The sequence below is a fragment of the Lepidochelys kempii genome, chromosome 2 (assembly GCF_965140265.1).
Source record: "Lepidochelys kempii isolate rLepKem1 chromosome 2, rLepKem1.hap2, whole genome shotgun sequence".
NCBI lineage: Eukaryota > Metazoa > Chordata > Testudines > Cheloniidae > Lepidochelys > Lepidochelys kempii.
Genome location: NC_133257.1, coordinates 27835119 through 27859760, shown reverse-complemented (window position 1 = coordinate 27859760; position 24642 = coordinate 27835119). Strand labels below are relative to the sequence as shown.

General features: G+C 38.9%; 1 protein-coding gene across 3 annotated transcripts in view; it reads right to left on the bottom strand.

Moving 5' to 3' along the window:
- TRPS1 (transcriptional repressor GATA binding 1) overlaps positions 1 to 24642 on the bottom strand; it is a 262838-nt gene that overhangs the window by 205508 nt on the left and 32688 nt on the right. For 2 of the 3 annotated variants that reach the window (XM_073330288.1, XM_073330289.1), the window contains exons 2-3: positions 13292 to 13450; positions 9441 to 10369 (exon numbers count right to left, since the gene is read on the bottom strand). In XM_073330288.1, coding sequence (XP_073186389.1) covers positions 9441 to 10369; positions 13292 to 13328 — 966 coding nt within the window. In that variant the 5' untranslated portion in view covers positions 13329 to 13450. The remainder of the gene's footprint in view (positions 1 to 9440; positions 10370 to 13291; positions 13451 to 24642) is intronic. The other variant, XM_073330290.1, reaches the window with a different exon arrangement.

Here is a 24642-nt window from a genome sequence, read left to right as displayed (position 1 = left end):
GGGTTTTATTTTGTTTGTTTGTGTTTCATTTTTTAATTATTATAGGATGCATGCATCCCTTGTTTCTTTTTTATGGAAGAGTATAAAGATTTTTTCAGTGCTTTTAAATCTAAGAAGGTGTTTTTATTTGATTTTGCTGACCCAGAATACTCTCCCTCACAACTTTACTTGCTTTTCTCGTTTCCAAAGCCAATCCTGAATTCATTATTATGGCAAATGGCTTAGACTATTTTTCTGATTTAACAGAACAGCAGTCTACCAAGGAATCCATAGTATCTGCCAGTTACTCTCTTTATCTATTTTAGAAAGCAAATTCTTCCTGTAGGAACTAATGTCCTACATGCGCATACCACTCAAGGATTGATCATGTAAATTCAGCCTCTGCAGCCATGAAATCCTTGGGTTCTGGTGTGATTGTTGATTAGGATGTACATGGTCATGGTGATTTCTCAAAAACTGACTTTTGCCTACTTGCAACTGGACCAGGCAACGAAGTTGGAGCATCAGATGTAAATCAGTCTTCATTTCTGATTACCTGGGCCACATTTCAGTCACTAACGAGGAGGTGAAAGGCTGTAGATCCCTTACCAATCCCCTGTACTATCCAGTTTTCCATTTGCCAATTACTCTTAATCTTCTAATCCTAAAATATTTTCTAATGCTCCTGTTTATCCAGTTGCTTTGTGCAATATAGCATCCAGAACATTTTAACAAACCCACACTTATGAAGTTCTTCATGTCATGCAGGCCAGGACAGATTCTTGGCTTTAATGCTTGTTTCTATAAAACCACCCTACCAGTTCCTTAAACTCCGAGAGGAAGAACTACCTCTCACAACATGGAAGAATCTTTAGGGTATATCTACCCTTTGAATTATGCACTAAAATGGTATTAATGCCTGTGCAGGAAGAACAGAGTTGTGTTAGCGATGCTAAGAGCCCATGCAGTCCCCAAGCTTTCTATGTTATTTGCATCTCTTAAGCAAGCAAGCAAGCAAGCACCTATGGGGGTCACAGTCACTTGAAATAAGCATGCTCTTCTCAGGATTGATTCCATTCCCATTAAAGTCAGTGGGAGATTTGGCATGGACTTTAAAAGGTAGTAAGATCAGGCCTTTTTTTTTTTTTAAACAAAAGTCTGACAGAACCACAATAGTTTTTAATTTAAGGCCATCAAGCCAGGCTCTGTTAAAACAATGGGAGCCAGTGACACTCAGAAACTCTTAGAACCAGGAACTTGGTTTGCATTTAAAGTACTGTACAACAATACTTAACACCAGAGAAAATATAACACACCATGCCATTCTTCATACCCTTAAAATATATTTTAAATTATGGGACAGATTTTTGGCCGCTGTAAGTTAACATAGCCCCATTAACATCAATGCAGCTACACTGATTTACACCAGTGAAGGATCTGGCCCCATAATTTTAGAAAACTTTATTTTCTGTGCTTTTCTTCTTTTTTTTTGTTGTGTGTTTTTGTTTCTGTCCTTTCAGCTTATATCTAAGCGTCTCCTTTTTTTTATTACTTTTACCAGCTCTCTTCATCAACAGACATAATACACCACTGGCGAACACTAGCATAAAGACTAAGATACAAGCAGTACATCAAAAAAGGAGAGATGGTAACAGAGCCTGTCTCAGAACACTGAAATGGTACTCCAATCTATAGCACTTTTGTATGACTGTAGCAATAACCTTTGTTTGAACTAAAAATGCTGATCTAAATATCTGTTCTGCAGCTGGTATAATTTGTCCTCAAATGCTTTGATTGAGACAAAGACTGAGGGGATCATAAAGATATCAGTTTAGACGGCATCTTACTTTGGGGCACAATGTCTCAAGGTCTGGCAGTTCTGGAACGTATAGCTATTTTAGATACAAATAATCATTTTTAGAATTTACTATCTTAAGCACTATATATTTAGAAAGCTCTCAGTAGATAGGCTAGTAAATGCAGAGATTCCATTTGAGCTAACACTGGGTATGTGTTTTGAAGATGCAAACATTCTGAACCAGACTGCACGACCTTAACTCGTATGAGTGAGCACTCACAAGAGTAGTCCAATAGACTTCAACGGGTCTATTTGTGTAGATAAAAAAAAATTCTCCTATTGATACACAATTAATATTACCCTATGTCAATGTTACCAAGTACTTATTTATATGCACAAATACAATATTTTGTATTAAATTTCAAGAAAATAACTAATATGTCATTTGTTCTATTCATGGTGATGGGGTCATCCTTAATTTTTTGAAAACCTAATGTTATGACTGTTGGAAGCTAAATACAGAGGAAATCCGGATTCCCAGATAATATGCACAGTAAGTAGACATATCAGACTGCTGCTCCACTTCAGCCTACTGTTCATTTGGACTCAATCTAGACTTACTCTGACTCTCATGGAATAAATCAAATTACTGAGATGCATTGAGAGATATGGGGTGACAGCCAGACCTCGACAAAAAGAATTCTAATAGAGGACACCAGGGAAGAAAGAGAAAGGCCACTGGCTTCTATAGCAACTATGGAGAACAGTAGATTCATCAGAGCCAACCTGTGTTGTGTTCTGGACATATCCTTGAGGTGTTCAGTGCACCCAGATCCAATTAGAGCACATTAGAGTGTCATGCCATTCAGCTGTCAGAGAAAGACCCCAACCATGCAACAAGTTCCTTGTGGTGAGATCTCTGGCACCTGTGTAAAGTACCATTTGCATCAACAGATTTCCCACATGATTGCTAGGACCATCTGCACAGAACTCATTGCAGTATCAGGCCAAAAGTGACTATTTTCAGATCTAACCTATGTGCAATATTTTTAGGAAAACCTAATCTTTCAAATGGGAGAAACAAAAGTATCAGTTTGGCCATTCACAGGAAACTGGATCAGTTCAACTGATACCATAGGGCTACCAAGATGCACAGTAGTGAAACAGGAGCTCACAAAGTAAAAAGAAATGAAGAAGCTAATGAGTGCACAAAGAACTCTGATCCAGCTGGAAGCTAAGATTTCACAGTCAACAATCAAATATTAGAATTGTGGGGGGATATCCAAAGGCAATAATGTATATGAGTTTGTACAGAATTTGCTCCTGGAAACAGCATACCAGGACACACTCATGCACAGCAATTCCTAACCAGACCAATGAACAAAGTACCACTTCCATATTTTAGGGCCTGGTTTTGGAATAACTGAGCTAAATGCCAATAAACCCTAGAAAATCAAATTTAGATCAGTTTCTCTAAACACAAGAGAAAGTTAAAATCCAGTTAAATGAAAGTTTTCATTAACTGATGTCAACAAGCAACATAAAATTAGTGATTTTACGGGTAGCTCACCTAATGTCCAAGATGAACTTGAAAAGTGGTCAGTTAAGCAATGTATTCAGCTCATCATTCACATCCACAAAAATGCAGGAGCTTTAATCGTTATTATTTACTCTTTAAACGCTAGTAACAAATATCAGAATCAGAAGGCAGATTCCTCTTGAAAGTGGACTATGCTACTAACACAAGTGTGATCACTGTAGTTATTTACGTCTCCAGTATAGATTCTGAACACATTTGTAGAGATTCCTTTGTGAAAACTGCCAAAGCTACTAGTGGAAGCCATAATGATCAGGAGGGATGTCAGCTACATTTATATCCCCACAAACTGATCAAGCCCTCTTGCTCTTAACTCCACAGCTCCCCATCTAATCCGTATATTAATGACATTTAAGAGTGGAGAATAGAATAGAAGAGATTATTAATAATAGAACTACTGTTTCCTACTGGATTGAATCCTAGTTACGACAGCACTGACTTAATCCCCAATCACACCGCATACCTTTAATGTGAGAAAAAGGTCTGCTCCCAGCCTCTGATTAGTCTGTAGGATGGTCACACAACAGAATGCTTCGTCTGGACGCATTAGATAACAATTAGGGAACACTTTCAACAGCTTCTTATTAACCAATGAAACTTGCCTCCTCAGTCAGAGCTGTGTATAGTGGTAATATCCACACGGAAAAAAAAACTAAACAGACTAAAGCTGGATAAGATCCCCACAACTTTGCAGAGCTACAGAACTGTCATAAATATAAAGGAAAGGGTAAACACCTTTAAAATCCCTCCTGGCCAGAGGAAAAACCCTTTCACCTGTAAAGGGTTAAGAAGCTAGGATAACCTCACTGGCACCTGACCAAAATGACCAATGAGGAGACAAGATACTTTCAAAGCTGGAGGGGGGGAAAACAAAGGTTCTCTCAGTCTGTGTGATGCTTTTGCCAGGAACAGAACAGGAATGGAGTCTTAGAACTTAGTAAGTAATCTAGCTAGATATGTGTTAGATTCTGTTTTGTTTAAATGGCTGATAAAATAGCTGTGCTGAATGGAATGGATATTTCTGTTTTTGTGTCTTTTTGTAACTTAAGGTTTTGCTGAGAGGGATTCTCTGTGTTTTGAATCGAATTACCCTGTAAGATATTTACCATCCTGATTTTACAGAGGTGATTCTTTCACTTTTTCTTCTATTAAAATTCTTCTTTTAAGAACCTGATTGCTCATTGTTCTTAAGATCCATGGGTTTGGGTCTGTGTTTACCTATGCAAATTGGTGAGGATTTTTATCAAACCTTCCCCAGGAAAGGCGGTGTAGGGTTTGGAGAGGATTTTGGGGGGAAAGACGTTTCCAAGCAGGCTCTTTCCTGGTTATATATCTGTCAGATTTTTGGTGGTGGCAGCAATAAAGTCCAACAGAAAAAGGAAAATAGTTTGTACCTTGGGGAAGTTTTAACCTAAGCTGGTAAAAATAAGGTTAGGAGGTTTTCATGCAGGTCCCCACATCTGTACCCTAGAGTTCAGAGTGGGGAAGGAACCTTGACAAATATAAAATGGCTACCAAGACTAGTGGAGATTAGCAAAATTAGAGGAGAAATTAATTAAATGGAAATCAGCAAAACTGAGCACTCCATTTATCTCATGGGAAGATATCACTCTGATAACCGCATAAAGCTGATAAGGCACTTGTCTGGCAAAACAGCAATGTGCTAACAAATGTTTTCTAAAATTCATATTGTATTAATCTCCCAGAAACTGCTCAACAGAATATACCCAATCCTATAAAACTAGATATATCTCAATGAACTAAAGAAAAAGGGGGGAGGGACAAAGCATTTAAAAATTGCCTCCACAAATTACATCTCATCTCTAAAGAAGCCAAAGACATAGAATCATAGAATCATAGAATCATAGGATATCAGGGTTGGAAGGGACCCCAGAAGGTCATCTAGTCCAACCCCCTGCTCGAAGCAGGACCAATTCCCAGTTAAATCATGCCAGCCAGGGCTTTGTCAAGCCTGACCTTAAAAACCTCTAAGAAAGGAGATTCTACCACCTCCCTAGGTAACGCATTCCAGTGTTTCACCACCCTCTTAGTGAAAAAGTTTTTCCTAATATCCAATCTAAACCTCCCCCACTGCAACTTGAGACCATTACTCCTCGTTCTGTCATCTGCTACCATTGAGAACAGTCTAGAGCCATCCTCTTTGGAACCCCCTTTCAGATAGTTGAAAGCAGCTATCAAATCCCCCCTCATTCTTCTCTTCTGCAGGCTAAACAATCCCAGCTCTCTCAGCCTCTCCTCATAACTCATGTGTTCCAGTCCCCTAATCATTTTTGTTGCCCTTCGCTGGACTCTCTCCAATTTATCCACATCCTTCTTGAAGTGTGGGGCCCAAAACTGGACACAGTACTCCAGATGAGGCCTCACCAATGTCGAATAGAGGGGAACGATCACGTCCCTTGATCTGCTCGCTATGCCCCTACTTATACATCCCAAAATGCCATTGGCCTTCTTGGCAACAAGGGCACACTGCTGACTCATATCCAGCTTCTCGTCCACTGTCACCCCTAGGTCCTTTTCCGCAGAACTGCTGCCTAGCCATTCGGTCCCTAGTCTGTAGCTGTGCATTGGGTTCTTCCGTCCTAAGTGCAGGACCCTGCACTTATCCTTATTAAACCTCATTAGATTTCTTTTGGCCCAATCCTCCAATTTGTCTAGGTCTTTCTGTATCCTATCCCTGCCCTCCAGCGTATCTACCACTCCTCCCAGTTTAGTATCATCCGCAAATTTGCTGAGAGTGCAATCCACACCATCCTCCAGATCATTTATGAAGATAAAAGGTACATCTTCCTCTTCATTAAATATTCTAGACAAGTCAAAGCCTACACAGCAGTAAGACCACAAGGTTCTATGGTCTGAATTACGTACATCCTTACTTCACAAAGTCACTGTGTTTTACAAGAAATAATAAAGGAGTTTGTGTACCTGGACTTGAAGCCATATGTGCAGCTGTATTTTGGGGATGAAAGTAGGATAACAAAAACATATTTCTAAAAGGTTGCACAGAGGCAGGTGTTGCTCGTGTGATATGTTTCAAAACAGATTTGATTTTTTTTCCCCCACAAGCCCTTGCAAACGGACCTAGTCCTTATCAGTCTAAAAACTGATACTGGATTTTTCTCTATTCTTTTTCCTTTTTCTATGGTGCATGTTGGGGGGGAGGGGATGTTTGTTTTTTGTTTACAGTTTTTTCTAAACAGGCCTTATATACACAGAGTCCAAGAGTCAGTAGCAAGCCCCACGGGTGAAACTTTCATATAGCACAAAACCTGACTAATCACCATGAGACAGATTAAATATGTGAGGCTGTGCTAATACCCACCCTCTAGCTTCTGTACCCATCTTCCTTGCCTAAAACATCATAAATCCCTAACTACCTCCATCCTAACAACAACAGAACAGTTTGTTAAGTGCAGTTGCATCAATAAATCAGCCCTTAATCCCATTCCACGAGCATTTCAAATTAATTTTGATTACAGAGGGGTTTGTTGTTTTTTCCTCAGACCATATCAGAATTTTAAGCAGATTGTTTTGATGAACCACTACTATTCATATGCAGTTCCTCTTTCTTAGAATGTAGGAGTCTTTGACTGACAACCAATTTCTAATAAAACGGCATTCAAGCTCTAATTAATACAATTCCATGCTCTTGTATTAGACTTCAACATTTTCCCAAGCCCTTGTGAAACAGACATGGTAGCAACACAAACGTGTGGGTGCAAAGGGGAATTTCAGATGTCCTTTTAGTATGTTTATGAATGTAGCAAAGCTGTTCAGAATTGTGAAGCATGAAAATATTAATCAGTTACATATCTTCTAACATGTTCTGCATCAACATCTGGTGTATGTGCAAGTGATGAAGTATAGTATTTGGCACAGAGGCTTATTTAATCTTCTCTTCCCAAATTGGGCAGAGAAAATCAGCACTCTTTAAAAAGTTAAGTTTCCAGATCCAATTGTTCCTTTAAAATCAGCAGCATTGTATAGGCTGTCTGTTCTATTTTAGAACATGTTTCTGGTCTGAGAAAAGACTGATCTTAACTGATTATCTGTGTGCTGTTTCCTAACGCTTTTTGTCTTTCCTGCAGTATCTTACTACCAGGGCTTAGTAGACAAGTATAGTCTAGGTTCAGCTGCTTTACTTCTAGTTCTATCAGTTCAAACTGAGATAGCTCACACATCTGTTTTATTTCTGAAAATACTCCATAGGAAAAGTGTCCAGCTCACTCTAATCAAGCATAAACTTTCCTATAAATAACCAAGGACCTAATGAAATAATTGTTTGGGGAAAATGAAAGTGTGTTTAGAAACTCAAATTCCTCTGTGCTGTATGCCTTAGCTGTCCCTGTCTGAACGTATTCCTGACAGCATGGATCAGTTGCTCTAAGATGCTGTCCCCAGAGTCAGCAAACTGAAACTATAGCAGAAAATCCAGGTATTAACATCATATTACGTGCTAATTATAAACCATCATTTCACATTGACATTATTCACTTCCATCCTCTTTTATCTAAATCATGTATTTGCTTTCTAATCACAGTTTGACAGGAGAGAGCGTCTGACACAAGACAGTGAAGTGATCTTTTAATAAGACAGCAGTTCAAAGACTGTAGCTTTTATGCATAATAACAATCTTGATTTGATTTGCTGTTCCATAAAAAGATTTTGTAGAATTTCACCAAGTGAGAGGGAAAAAAGTTAAGAGCTTAAAAAGCTACAAGTGCTTGAGTAGTGGTGCTGTTTCTAAGTATTCCTTAAGGTGAGATGTTTGCCATCTTGACCTCCTATCTGAATTGTCTCCTTGTAACAACAGTCTCTGCAGGTATTACTAAATATTTCTACTACTGCACTTCTCTCTCTCTCTCTTTTTTAATGTTTCTTGGAATTCTCTCTGGTCATTAGTACCAGGTCAGTCCATCATGTCTGATGTAAACATGCTCCTGAAATTGGGTTGACATTTGAACTCATTTTACTTGCGATCTCTGTTCCTAACTGATCCAAATGATTTTTATTCCAAAGTGAATTTGTAGGTCAAAGAGTATACAGGCCTTCTAGTGCTCGTCACAGATCATTCATAAAGGGGGTTAAAATATTATTTTTTAACTCAGTTAAATGTAGATTTTAAGATTATCGGTTTTTACACGAAGGAAATGTTAACGTTAATATCTCTGTCTAGGTTCAAATAACTAAAATAGTGGACAACATGAGACAATCTTTTCAATCTATTCTTTATGGTAAAAATGTACAATTTTTATCCTTCGTATTGGACAATGCAGTAGCATCAATGCTAAAAATTAGATCAAAAAATTATTAGCTAAGGCAATAGCCCAACCTTTATATGCATATTAATTTGAACTGCAGTGTGAATGTTATTATTGACTGTTACTTTTACAGCCCAATCTTAGTTTCCCATTGTGCAGAAGTATAACCCAGTTGCTCTAGCACTAGATCACTTTAGTGTCCCACTTTCTGTTCTCTAAGACTGCAAGATCAATAAGCAAAGGTTTGACTCCCAGCAGCCACAGACCTATAGTTCCTTTTAATTTGCAGCTACATTCTAGTGTCCATCTGGTTATTTTAAACAGTTATTTTCTTTTTTCTTTTCTCTCTCTGATACAGAGAAGCTTTCAGACACGATTACTCTAAGTTGCCTGTTTGCCAACTAAAATCTTTTACTATTCATTATCACAAAGACTAAATTACATACAAGAAAGCCTATGACTGAAAAGCCAGTTACTACTCAACCAGATTTACAGTGAACCTCCAAAAACACTGACTTAATATATCCTATCCCCTCATCGGCGTAACAATTTTGGTAATTTATAGCAACCAATGGGTAAATAAAACGGTGAATACAATAAGCCTGAATGGATCTAAGCAGTCCTGTGGTTTAAGCTGGCTACATGAGATACTTAAATTATGCTAGTTTATGATGAAGAAGTAGGAGTTGCTTTATAATCACCTGGGGTGCCTATCCCATTCCCCATTTATTTCTTTGCAAGAAGCAGGTGTATGAGGAGGCGGAGTAGGGATATGGAAGATACAAACCTGCACATCATAAGTCCCGTTTAGTAAGAGAGGTCTTTGGGAATTGATGTCCTGAAGCACTCCTGAAAGCACAGTGCGGTTGACTTTCTGGAAGTCTTTGGAGTGGCTGAACTGCACCATGTTGTGGAGAGCCAAAATTTTAGTGTCAAGCTCCGCATCCTGCCTGGTACGGTTGTGCAGTCCTAGGTGGTACTTGCGGAAGTGTTTGATGAGATCTGTGGGGTCGTTCCCATAGTAACCATAACCACAGATGTTGCATTTGAAGTCCTGAAGCTCTGGAGACAGAGGCGCTGTATCTGGGTTATCATTTGCTGACAAATCTGCTTTTGATTTGTTCGGCCTTAAACCCCCATCTGAAGGCACTTGTGGGTTTTTTGAGGCCACTGGGACCGGACTTGAGCCTTGGCCATCAGTTTGACTGCTTTGCACTTGCACGGTTTCATCTGTAGCTTTTGGCGATGTCTGATGCTCTTTGTCTGTCTCCACTGGATCTCCTGATGGGGTGAAGACCACACCTTGGGTGTCATCTGCATCTGATCTTAGAGGAGACTTCAAGGGCTCACAGATTCCCCCAACAGCTGGAGATGAGAAAGCCAGCATATTTCTGTCTGTCACCTCATCATGAGGAAAGGACAGAACATTTCCTCCCTTATTGTGGCTTTCATAATTGAAGCCAGCCTTTTCACTCAGCACTGAGCTTTTTAAGTCTTTTTTAATGCTGGAAGATGGCTCTTGGATATGCAGGCAAAGATCCTCCTTGTTGTTTAGCTCTGCAGAATCACCCTGGTCAGTGTTTTCTTGCATCTGATCTGCAGAAAATTCTTTTTTCCTTCCAGACTCTTCGTTTTCAGTACCTGTAGACTCAAGGGTCTGTACCTCACCTTCACTAGCAATGTTTCTTAGAGGGGGATTCTTTTTCCGGACCATATCTGCCAAAAAAGAGAGACAAAAAATTATGTAATTATTTGAAATATAGAGTAGATTGTAACCCTGGCATTTTTTCAGCATTCTAAAACCAGAAGAAACAGTTTTTGTCAAACAGATTTTAGCTAGTTAGTCTATGTAGCAAAATGGAAACATACAAAAAAAATTGGCCACTTTTTGAGTGCACTCAATTACAAAAATTCCTTTAAAATCTGTGAAAATCTAACTTCCATCAGAGTAAGTAAATTAAAGGTTTCATTACCTTTTCCAAAAATAATAGTTAGTTAAAGCCAGCAGGAATTTTAAAGAATGTGTTCTTGAAAATCATTTTAGTATACGGAGGGGGGTGGAGCCTTTGTGGTCTAATGTGAATACATTGCACAACTAGACAAAGTGTAGTTTAGCAGACATATGCCTACCACACATAGCCAGGAGTACTTGAACAGGCTATTATAAAGATATCAGATTTAGGTGAGCAAGTTACTTTGAGGTTTTAGGAAAGTTATCTTTCCTAAACAGATATCTGTTGCTTCTTAGCAAAAGCTTCCCCTTTGTACCATTGTAAACTGCAACCTAGATTAACGTGAAATACTAGACTCCAGTCCTGAAAACTATTACTCATGCAAGTAGTCTTATTTGCCACATAGGGAGAGCCAGATTTCAGTAGGACTACAAATGTGAGTAAAGTTTTACAAAACTGAATCCATAAATTTTACTTCACTGTTTTGGTTGATTACAGGTCTATCCAGGAAACACCTGGAGGTGAAGCAGGTCTAACCATCTGAATCTTTTTCTGTATATCTGTTGAATCTTAACTTCAGGCATTACCAGTACTGCCAAGTAGGAAGACATACCTCCCAGGTCTCTATGTGGAAACTGTGACCATACAGAAAGTAAGAGGTTAACATTGATGACTTACTGCTAACTGAAAAGGGAATGTCTGAAAGAACGGTGACTGTGGTATATAGGTAGGGTGCCCAACTGCAGATGCACTACATAGGCAATTGTGATTACCCTTGAGGAATTTTTTTAAGATGATACCTTCTTGCACAGTGCATGTATGGGCTCTGGATTAGGATGCTCATCAGCAGCTGCTTTGATCTATTTGTGTTCACACGCTGACTACGTGTAGAAGACAGATGTTCTACAGTATTTTCTATGGTTTTCTTTTTGCCGGTGCTGCACACAATGGTGGTTGTTTTCCCCCTGCCAAATGGTGTGTGGTCTAGTGGCAGCAGACTGCACTAACATACATGAGAGCCAAGCCTGAGACTCAAACTTGATCATCGGCTCCCAGGCCAACAGTGACTGTGAGTGCTACATTACATCTTTCCGTGAGCAGAGGGCCCCCTGGCAATTTTGAGAGCAGTGCTGATGCTTTTCAAATGGTGCCATATCCAGACCTCCTAGAAAGTAGGATGATCTTCTCAAAACAATACCTAGAGAAGGAGGGCTGGGGCGAGAAGGTAAAATAAAGGAATCAGCATCTGTACTTCCTTCTATTTATATCTGCTCCACATGAAAGGGCAGTGTGTACTACACTGAAAAAAAGACAACTTCTCATGGAAAATGTTCCCCTTGTGCCTAGGGCTTTGTTGTCTTTGCAGTTGAGCTGATCCACAGGCAGCATTGTCTGCAACGAGACTAAATTGACATGCAGTGCTAACTCATATTACACACATACGGACATTCCGTATGGTCTTAATTGGTTTCTTAACACTCTAGTGCAATTCCTTATTTTAGTAAGCAAACATGCCTGTGAACCAAATGCCTTCTCCTCTTTCAACTAGATCATAACTGCCAATGCATACATGTGCTGAAAAAATAAATAAATAACACTTGAACAATTAAGTCAGTCACTAGTCAGGACTGTAACAACAGAGACTTCTTGATACAGCGAGGGCAGGTTAAGCAATACAGCCCCAACCCCACAAAACATGTAAGCATGTGCCCAACTTGAAGCATCTGGGTAGGCCCATTGACTAATAGTATTACTGCTGTTCTATGGGACTTCTGACACGTTGATGGTTACATATGCTTACATGATTTGCAGGATCAGGGTTTATGCTAGGTGTCTTTCTAAATCCATGTTTGCTTGGCACCTGCTTACACAATCTAAATGATCTATAATTTAATCATACTTCCACTGAAACCCACGGGCAAATTAAAAAGGAACATCAATTGTGTTAGGTAAGAAGACGCCAGAGGTCTAATAAGAGAACATCATGGTGTTTTCTTAGGTCAAAATTAAACAGGGCTGAATTTCTGCTTTTTTAATGTTTTTGCAACTGGTTCTTTGGGTAGATAAGGAGAGTTTGGGACCTTGTAATATTCATGTAACTAGAGCGAGACAAAATGAAAGACATTCTAAAAGAATCCCCACACACGCAAGAGCACCAAGAAAATTGGGGCTACAAGCAGCCTTACTAGATAGGACTCCAGATATAGATGTCCTGTGTTCAATCTCAACTTCCATGTCTGAGGGGCCATGTGCATATGTAGGCAACACTGAATACTTCTGCTTAAGGGAGTTTTCCATGCTGTGTTTTATAGTCATTAAAAATATGAAAATTTTCATATAAATAGAAATTGTTCTCAAGCTGTATGCAAGATTATTTTTTTTTTAATATTCTGTGATTTACTTGGTTGGTATTTATTCTAGAGAACCCTTAGAAAAGAAATACTTTTCTTGTTGCTGGAATTCCATCACTATAATTTTTCAGAAAGACATATTATGTAAATAAAAGCACATTTGCAGTACTTTTAAATCAAGGAAACCATCCACTAGCAAGTCTTAAGTTAGATACAGGAAGAATATAGCCACTCAAATTATTATCTCCAAGACAAATAACAGATTGCACAATGTTTTATTGTGTGCCAAGAACTTTTTCAGTTAACATTTTCACTTGAAAAAATGGATCACATACTTGTAAAATCATACCCAGCATTGACTTCATAAGGCATGTGGCTTTAGAGTGCTTTTTACAATTATTAATTCTATTAGTCAACTAGCAGGAGGGCTAATGCAATTGTCTTAGAAGATGCACGGAAGACACAGAAGACATTTTGAGAGCTGATCTGTACATCTGCAAAACAAAACAAAACAAAGGTTTTCCTTCCTAAATTATGCATTCACAATGTTACTTTCACTTAAAAACATTATTATGCCTATTTTATATTCACATGCAAGCATCACTGGGCACTATACCAAGAATGGCAGCAAGCTATTCTGTACTTCAGTCAAGCCTGAAAAGTGCTACATCTCTCTCTCTCTCTCTCTCTCTCTCTCTCTCTCTCACGCACACACATGCACATAGAGATTATGCTATCACATTAAATTGCCTCAGATGTCAGTTTCACCCAAGAATGTAAAACAGATGTTGAAATCTAGCTGGAGATGTTGTTTAGCAAAAAAACGCTTTTTTTTATAAATTAACATATATTCCACATTGCTGGGAACTGTATGGCTTTAAAGGGACTGGTAATTAAATACCAGCTCAGTGGTTCAAATCCAGCCCATGCTGGCAGTGACTGAAAGTCATCATCTATTGGTTGAATATTGTCCCACAATAAAATGAATCTAAGTAGTATTAACTTCGTTACTAGTGGGCAAGTGTCCATATGACAAAAACATAGTCACACAGTGACAGAAAAGTTCATTCGCAGTCTCAGCAAAAAGACTAAGTGCTAAATGTGCACAGAGATTGAACTACCTGCTCATCACTGGAGGTGGTAATCTTTCCACAACAAAGGGAAGATTTAAAGCCTGATCTGAAGCCCTCTGAAATCAAGGAAACTGCCTTCAACAGGCTTTGGATCAGGCCTTTGAGTAAGGTAGTGTGCAGAACTGGGTTTGGGGGTTCTACAAGCCTGTGGCCCTTCATTATCCTATTTTCATGGGGGAGGGGAGGAGTGAGGTAGCCTTGAAAATATAAATTAATGTAAAGTGATCAAATGGGTTCAAAGTTGGTCACTGATTTTTTCCTGAAGGTGATGAGTTGTCTGTCTAGGTACTTATATGTCCCCATATCCATCACAATAGCATCTGAGGCCCTCACAAGTGCTTCTATTTTTAAACCACAGTAATAGTTATTCATGCTTTCCCTGGAAGGGGGGAAGAAAGGAAATTGTTTTTTTAGGCTGAACTAAAAACGTTAACGCTGACTCTGGAGGTATGCACTGTCCGTTACCTGGGTCATAACTGTTTTGTGGAAAATCTGTACTCCAGCAACTTTCACCAGCTAGAGATCTTACCAGCTCAATTTAAGAATTTAGAGATCAGGATATTGCAGATACAAGTCATCTTAGTCCAGCTGACAGACTCATGGTTACATTGCCCCGGAACAATGTATTGTTCCCCTTTCCACCTAAAACCTGTTTCCTGTTAAGCTGAATATGTTTATGTTAGTGTGGGTAAATTCACAGATGTATAGATTCCAAGGGAAGGGACCACTGTGATCATCTAGTCTGACTTTTTGTATAACACTGGCCCTAGAACTTCCCCAACATAATCCCAAGAGCAATCCAATCTTGATTTAAAAATTGCCAGTGATGGAGAATCCACCACCACCCTTAGTAAATTGTTCCAATGGTTAATTACCCTCACTGTTAAACATTCACACCTCATTTCCAGTCTGAAGTTGTCAAACTTCAACTTCCAGCCACTGCATCATGTTATACCTTTCTCTGCTAGATTGAAGAGCACGTTATCAAATATTTGTTCCCCATAAATGCGACTGCACAGTATTTAACAGGGCAGCTGTATGTCAGGGTAAAAAGCATTCAAAGCAGACAGTAGGCTCTCCGTGTAAGATTTAGCTAGAGTCTACCTCTGATATACACACTTCAGTTATGTGATTATTATAAAGGCACTAAACTTCAGGCCAGATTTTATTCGTGCGCTCTTTATATTACAATAACAGATTTGGAAAGATGTGTGAACTTTGTGATATACCAATGACTAGTATGGTATTTGGGGCACAGGTAGATAAGTAGAAGGCAAGTCGATGGGACCTATGAACACTGTGGCTTTAGTTATGCCAGTACATCCTAGAAATTCAAAAGCTATTGACATTTAACAGCATGCAGTAGGATCTCTGTGTCAAGGAACAGTGGAAATTATGCTATTCACCGTGTCACACACATACACACATATATAAATTATGCACGCACACACACACACACACAGAGCTAAAACATCAGACATGTCACCAAAACAATGCAGCAAAAGTCAGTAAACTCTCAATGTCCCAGCTTAATATATGCCTAATAGTTACCTACCTCACATAAGTATTGCCAGGCTTAATTAAATAATGGACGTAAAACTCTCTGTGAGCCTCTACTGAAAGCTGCTATATAGCACAAAGTATTATTTCAAAAATCATTACGACCACAAAAAAAGACCTGTGGAATTCCAGCCTACAATGTCTGATGGGCTTGGAAATGCTCTATTATTAAAAGGAGACTGTCAGACTAATTTTCAAAACATTTTGAACTTTTTTTCCTCATCACAGTTCTGATAACACCTTGACAGTTAGAAAATGAATCTTATCTGTGGAATAGCATACATTTACACTGGTTTGTATTGTTGGGTTGGATAAGAGAGCAGGGGTTTTGGAACTAGTTTGGCATTCTCTTGTAAAGCAAAGAAGAATGACATGTATTTTGATGTCTTCCGACACTTCACCCCACCATGCAGTGGCATGGGAAAATGTTGCTGAGGTTTTCTTTTTCTCTCCCTCATCTCCAAGGGGGTGGGGGGAGATTATTTCACACAAAGATACTACAAACACTGTAGGCTGGGTTTTATTCAAACAAACAAACAAACAAACAAGAAAAACACAACAACTTAGAAGTCTTGTTAAAGGTGTTTGTTCTGCCCAACTATATAAAGTCCGAAATGGGCTGAAGCCTTCCTACCTAACAGGCCATTTCTCTCCCTCTTCCTCCTGCTGTAGTCATGATCAATAAGTACTCCCAGGCTGGAAATCCCTAGCCAAAGGAAAGGCAGTTTCCAGTAGGGTGCCCCCCATGAGGACCCCTCAATCTTAGAATTTACTTTCCACCCAGTGCATATTCAACAGCCCAAACTGGCAACAATTATGATCAGAAGGTCAACAAAGAGCACCTAGAGAGAATCTATCTTTTATATTTTTGAATCCAAATAAGCACAAAAACACCTCGTCTTAAGGCTTCACTACTGAGAGGAAAGAGGAGCTTCAGACCTCTTTACATCTGGAATTGAAGCACTGGGCTCTGAACAGAAGGATAGCAGAATAGACTTATTCACAAACAACCCACTGATTCTCAAGAGCACTTCCTTCCCTTTTGTATCAGTGCCCCAAAACATGAAAGAAGGAAGAAAGGCAAGGCAAGACAAGTCATGGCTCTAGCAAAGTGCCCCCACAGCTGACTTTTAATATATGAGGGCCTGATCCTACAAACCTGAAATAACATGACCAGTCCTTCGTGTGAGTAACTGCTTTCAATAAATTACAGCTCCTCACATGAGTAAAGATCTGCAGGATCAAACAATTATTTTGTAAAAAGTTTTCTGTTCAATGGTCTAAAGAGACTTGCTGTCTTGATACTCTATATTCTGTATGCACCACTTAAATTGTGATTGCATAATCGAGTTAGAAAATTCAGGGCTGCCGATAAATATATTGCTTATAGTTCTTGATGGCAGAAGAGCTACTAAACCACCAAGCTGGATTTCCCTCCCTTTTTCAGGCGCTCCAGTACAAACACCGATCATTCTTTACAAAATGTTTCAAACTTTGTTTAAAAAAGAAAAAAGTTACATGCTATGCTGTCTTGTTCATTCCCATTTAAATTTGCTCTCCCTGCATTGATCATTCATGATTCTTGAAAGGTACATCTTTGACATCTTAAATCCTGTTGAGGTAGAAAGTGCTATCACTTTCAAACAACTCTCATCAAATAAATCTCCTATTAATTTGCATCATATTAATCGAAAACAATATTTTCTATTAGCATATGCTTCAGAGCACAGAGGACATTAATAGTCCTCTAGCCACTGCACAAAATCTAAGTGTTTCTATGGGATAAAATAGATGCTATTTAGCTTGCTCATTTCAGAGAATTTAGGAGTGCAGTTTGAAAACATTTTGCTTAAGTCCTTGATCCAAAGCTTGCTCATTACATTTAAAATTTACGATAAGCATAATCCTACATTCAATTTTCAGGTGAAGTCAAAAGGAGATTTGCCAATTGGGGATGCACAATTGGACCTTTTGTTATCTCCCAGCTAAATGTACAGTAACAAAACTATTACTTTTGTAATAACAAATCTGCCTTACTGTCCTGTATATATTTTGTTTTTAACAATTAAAAGTATTTTTTTTAAAAAGAACTGTTAATTTATCAAGGATGGATATGCCTGAAAAACAGACAGATTAGCCCTTTCCTTTAGTTCAGCTTTGCACTCTCTTCCAACCATGGATCTTCAAGGGCTTCACAAACACTAATCAATTAAGCCTCACATAACTCTATAAGGTGGACAAAGTAGTATTATTTCCATTCTACAGATGGGTTAACTGATCGCCAGAGAAGAGAAGTGACTTGGCCCAATGTCATGCAGCAGGTCAGCAGCAGAGCTAGGAACAGAACCCAGCTCTCCAGAGTCCCAGGCCCATTTCACTCTCCTGTGCGTTATTTCAGCACAGAGAGTTTCAAGCCAGCACTGGGCAAAAGGCCAACCTCTTGTAATTTAATAAGGTTCAGAAAGAGCACCTCATGGAAAAATCTAAATGCTTCAATTTATCATGACAGTTATGGGATGAACTGGCATTTTATTTGGATGTAAATTAGTCTCCAAAACAGAATAAAAAGGCCATGCTTTCTGAGAATATTGTACCTCTGCTTCTCTGCTCTCAATTTGTCTAAAACCAGCTCTGTGTATTAAAGGTGTTTTATTTTTTATGTGTTGATGTTGCTTTGTGTGCTCCCCAGTCTGTTATTTTACTGCAGAGTAAATCCAAAATGATTGTTCACAGTAGTGAAACAACTGCCTTTGTAACAACACTTAGCTCCCCCATGGCACGCATAGCCCAGACATCCACACTGAATTTACCGGTTATTTTATTAATTTAGCAAAAAGTAGGTACATTTTATAGAAGCATAGGAATTACCTGACTGGATGAGACCACAGATTCTTTTCCAGTATCTTACCTCCAACAGTAGCCAGTGACAGATGCTTCAGAGTAAGGTGCAAGAAACCCTGCAGTGGACAGTTATGAAATAAACTGCCCATAAGAAAAATTTCCTCCTATCACCCAGTAGTTAGACGGTGGCTTATTTTCTGAAGCATGAGGATTATATCCCTTACATAACTTTTTTATGTTTTAGTATTTGCTATTATAATTCTGGATATTCTTGACATTCATATAAACCTCTAATACCTTTTTCAGTTCTATTATGATCTAGTCTTTAACAGTATCTTGTGGCAATATGTTCCACAGTCTAATTATGTATTGTGTGAAAAAGCATTTCTTTTATCAATTTTGAATTAGCCACCTGTAAATTTAACAGAATTTTTTCTTGTTCTTGCATAGGGTGAATAGAAGATTCCAATATACAATCTCTATATTATTCACTGTTTTACATCTTTTTATCATGTTCCTCTCTTGGGTAAGCTATCACAATCTTTTCAAATCTCTCTTCATACAAAAGTTTTTCCAGGTCCCTAATCATTCTCCTTGCCTGTCTCTGAACCCCCTCTAATTCTGTAATATCCTGTATCCTCAAAAGAGTAATTAGATACACAAAATCGTAACATAACTGTAAAATTCCCAAATGACAACGTTAAGATACTTATATTAATTCAGAAACAGTGTAACATATGAATATAGAAAGAAAGACAGATTCAGGAATTAATTGCACATGTCATTTTGAAAAATGTGTTACCCAAAATATTCAGAGATGAGTACAATATATATTTGTACATTACTGTGCATATAATAATGTACAAATCTACAAATATTGATGGGCCAAGGGAACAGCAGTAGAATATTAGTAGTCATAACTAAGATTATGGTATATTGCCATTATCGAAAACAATTACAGCTGAGGGCTTTTTTCTTTCAACTTTATATTGCTGTTGACCTTAAATTCATTATTTTTCCCCTATTCATCATAAGTTTAACATCATAAAAGATGAGATCCATGACACAGGCAAGGGCAGAGCTGTACAATGCTTTTAAGGCAAGGATAAGAAATTTAAATTTGATACATGAGCCAGTTGTGCAATTCAAATAGGGGAGTCCCATGGCAGGATTGAACAGCGAAGAAGATATTTGCTGATCCCTTTTGGATATATTAAAAGGGAGCAATATGAAGATCAGGCAGGGTAGAACACAGGAGGTTTACAGTAAGCGAGGCAGAGATAATGGGGACATAGACAAGTATTTTTCCCGTAGGGATTAAAAGGAAGAAAGGAGATTTTGCTATGGTTTAAGGAACGGCCAGCAAGGTCCAATGAGAGCATGTATGTGTGAGAGGAAAAGGAGGACTCAAAGATATCACCAAGACTGCACATAAACAGGGAGGAAGGCATTGTCAACAGCAATAGAGTTAAGAGGAAACACACATGGTTCAGGAGATAAGATCTCAATTTTGGCTATATTAAGTCTGAGCTGGTGGCAGGCCATCCAAGATGAAATGAAACAAACAATAACTTCACTCACTTTTTTTATCAAGATTACAGAACGTGTGTCAGTCTAAGTGGAAGTCTTGTTCTTTTCAGCCAGGGAATAAGCCCACTTTTCTTGCTAACCCAAAACTCCCTTTGAAGACAATGGGAGTTTGGGGTTTGCAAGTGACGCGGAACTGGATCCGAGAGATTTGGCAGAGGTACAGCACACTGCAATGCAGAGACACAGGGTAGGACCTAGTTCCCAGGCTGTCAGAAATCAGGTATGGATGGGAGTGACTCGTTTGTTCTTTTGGCTTGTGGAACACTATGGGCTGATGGCAAAAGTCCCACAGGCTTCAAAGGGACCGGAATTAAGGCCCATGGCTGCTCCCTGTGCATGTGCCACCTCCTAGTCACAAAAAACAAGCATCAGATGAAATTGCTCACTCAGACAAAACCAAAAGATGTTGAATTGATACGCTGTCTCCAAAATCTGATGAGTTTGAGCATCCAAGAGAGAAAACTGGGAGCCAAAAAATTAAAGCAGCAAAGAAACTCAAAAATAAATTGGAGGAAGCTTTTAGTTAGGGATGGATGGATGAATTGGCACAGATAAAATGAGGTCACACCCAAACTTTCACCCCAAACCCAAACTGAAACAAAACCTTCTGAGGGGAAAGGAAGTAAGGGAAGAACGGGATGAGTATTGGCTGAGATTTCATAAAAGTTCAGCTAAATTCAGTTTGAAGACGGGGGTGGAAGAAAGAAACAAACAGGGTATCAAGGGTGGGATTCCTGACAGACCAAAAGTGGAGAGAGGGAAAGAGACACAGGGGAGACTGTTCACTTCTGTATCTTTCCTATATCCAGCCTGGACCAGAAGCAGAAATGCCAAAATGCCATGGGAAAGGATATTCTCATGGTATTTTTCCAGCAAAAGTACCAAAAAGCTCACAAAATCACCCCTTCTTACAAGATTGCTGACCTGGGCTTGCAGACACAAAATGTATGGATAGGACAAGTGAGGGCAATGGGAGTCAAGCACACTTACATTAGAGCTGACTTTGGCAGCTTGTTTAGGGGGCTTATGCAAACTGAGCTGCACCTTCAAAGCTTCTGATATTCCCCTACTGTGTAGTTTTACTCTTGCCTGAGCATGCTCAAGAGAACTCACATTCAAAGAATGCGGGGAAGGGGCGACAGAAGATTCATTTTTCTATCTGTTCTTTTAAAACAACAAAAATGCAAATCTACAGGCTGAGTAATGTTGGTAAGAATGGATAGCTAATGCTGTTCCAGGCTTTCCAATTTCCATACGCTAACACTAACTGGAGATATTATTAAATCTATAAGCTATTTTGATGCTTTGATCAGCAAATTGAACATATATATGTATATAATGGCTCTAGATACACAAAGTTTACAAAACTATTAAGTTTCCCTATTCCAATTATTTCCCCCACATGCTGGGAGTTAACATATATCCCATAGCCATACATTCCCATCACAGACTGTTTTATTTCATAATAGATTTAAGAATTTAGATTTTTTTTAAATGGGATATGTTTGGCAATCGATATAAAGATTTTCTATCCATTTGGAATGAATCGTCTATTAACTCTGATCTTGCTATGGCAATGACTGATACGATTTTCAGCTCTATTTGATTTGGGTGTCAAGTAAGGAGGGAGGCCTGTTCAGCATTATATTATACAATTTTATATTTTATGTCCCTTGTGAAAATGTACTCTACGTTAATACAAATAAGTCAGATTCTGCTTTTGCAGTGGGCACAAATGACGCAACTCTCCCTTGTGACTGGGGGACAACAGCAGCAGCAGAAACACAACAAAAAATTGGTTTGTGTGTTCCCTACATAAAACAGCAGTTATGCCTAATCAAGAAAGCTTGGCCATTTGTCAGAAATTAGAGAGCTGACATTGGAACCCAATATTAGTTTTAGCCAAGATATTGGTGAACTACCTTGCATTTGGGATCAGCATTATCGACTGGAAAACGATTTCCATTGTAGCACATATCACAAAGCACCCATACTAACGCCAAAAAAACAGAGCCACTTTCTTAGAGAAACACAGGAGTCAAAGGGAATAGAAATGTGTTCGCTGTTAGGTGGTTTCTCCTTAATCAGTGTTAAATCAGTAACATACTTTTGGGGGGAAGGCAGGGAGGCATACAGCCATAGTAATTTTTGGTTATGAAGATGCTTCACAACAGAGAAGAATTTTTGAGGAGGTGAAGAAGTGGGTGCCCTCCTCAGGGTTAAATAGAGTGTGTGTTTTCAATACAGTATATAATTTCTGTAGCACCATTTTGGTTCTCCTGGGGAAGCAAAGCAAACACAGACTATTAAAAACTCTGCTGTAAACATGTGATATGGTTATTACAGTGGCTTCAAGCAGTGTGCTCTTGTGTCCATCTTCCAATGGCAAGTGATGCCAACTTCAGCTTACTGATTGCTGGAAGAATATATAGAGTGGGAAAAAAAAGTGTTTCTGAATCATTTTCTGCCCAACTCCCACATGAACTTTCCATGGGAAAATCTCATAATACTGAAGTATGTGATTTTATGAATCTAGCTTTTAGCTCTTGATAGAAGATTTCTGACTCCTGGCTTTGATTCTTTATTGCATGAAGGGGTATAGTGCCAAAAGTCCTCACATTACCCTCTACAATACAGAACTTTAATTTAAACCCTGGTAATCTGCCAAGATCATAAAACAGATACAAAGAAGTTTTAAAAATTGATTTAAAATATTGATTTCTCTGAGAGCTAAATATGTTATTTCCACAAATGTAAAGACAACACAGGTTGCAAAATCCACACTGCAATATATATATACACACACATAACATTACCACCACTAGTGCTTACTGACTCGGGTTGAGGTTTATAGTGGAAAACTGAAGTCCAATGAGCACAGAGAGACCAAAATTGGACATAATTATGTCCACTGGAGGACACTTTTTCAATCCAAGGAGACTAGCTATAACTATAGTTCATCAACAGCAGTTCTATGTACTTCATGTTGTGTGTGTGTGTATATATATAAAATCATTTCCTTTAAATGGTTGAGCAGAACAAACACCACCTTTCACCCCTCCTTATGCCCTACCTCTCACAAAAAAAACCTCTCCACACACAGCAATCCTTGCCACTCTGTTCCATTCTCCTTCCTTAGAGTTGTCTTCTTGCCTCATAGAATCTCAGGGTTGAAAGGGACCTCAGGAGGTCATCTAGTCCAACCCCCTGCTCAAAGCAGGACCAATCCCCAATTTTTGGCCCAGATCCCCAAATGGCCCCCTCAAGGACTGAACTCACAACCCTAGGTTCAGCAGACCAACGCTCAAAGCACTGAGCTATCCCTCCTCCCCACCTAGTTCAGTACCTCCCCAGATTGAACAAATATACAGCAATGATATAAGGGTGATCCAACTGCACTGAGATGTATCTCACAAATACAGCAAGTGACTTACTAACACAATTTCTAGGTTCACTGGCCCCTTCAGTCTCAGAAAACCCTGAAAATTATTTGCATAGGCTACAACAGCACCTCCTTTGAAGTAGCGTTGCAACTCGTGCAAAGGAATTTGGGATGTACCCGAAGATCCAGGCTACAAATTAACTCAGTCAATTAGGTGGAGAAGCTGAGTTCAGCACAGATGCGACAAGATAGCAGCTGAACTACAAGAACTGCCAAATGCAATTCGGTTGAGTGAGGCTCCGTCATGTCATCCTGATCAGATAGGTGCCAGCCATTCAATAATCTTTTGTTGTTTGCACTCTGCCCACTAATCCATCTCTGATGGGACTACTAAATTTTCCAAATCTCTGAGCACTTTCAAACAGCTACCATTTTTTTAAGAACTTGACAGAAAAAAGGTCTCATCCCCACAACAATGTGCAGGTAAAGGACGGGCAATAATTAGTCCTGTAATATTTACAGCTGATAAACCATGCGGCCTGAATATGTGATCTTTATACCATTAGAAATGAAAAGAGAGAGTCCAACTTCTAGAATTGTTTGGTTAACTGACAGAGGACCTTAAATCTGTGATATTTTATCTATAGAAATTTTACCTCATAACAGTTACAATACTTTTTTGTGATTAGTTTTAGCTATAATTTTCTTCTCCCTCCTGACCTGGTACAGCTGGATTCATGCATTCATTATAAGCAAAGAGAGATGAAAACTGGACTAACTGAATTTAAATATTATGCACAGGGAGAATAAATAATAGTGTAGCACAAAGGGACTGGGAACTACCATTATCACTCATCTGTGGCTTCTCCATTTGTGAGTAATATGAACAGCCTAAATTCATGCTGATAAAATCTTAATGCCATAAGACACCTGTGTGTAAGTGTGTAAGACACAAGAGTGTAAGCGCATACATAAATTTATCACATAGAGAGATTAAATATACATACACATGGTAGTCACAAAAGTGCAGTCTGCATGAGTGCTGTGTATGATATTCTGGTCTCCTGCACAACCACTCCTGTGAGAATCTACTGCACCCACCAAAAGAGGGGTGGAGATTTTTTTCCCCCAAAAAGACTTCTCTCTCTATCATACATGAACCACACAATTCCCAGGCAGG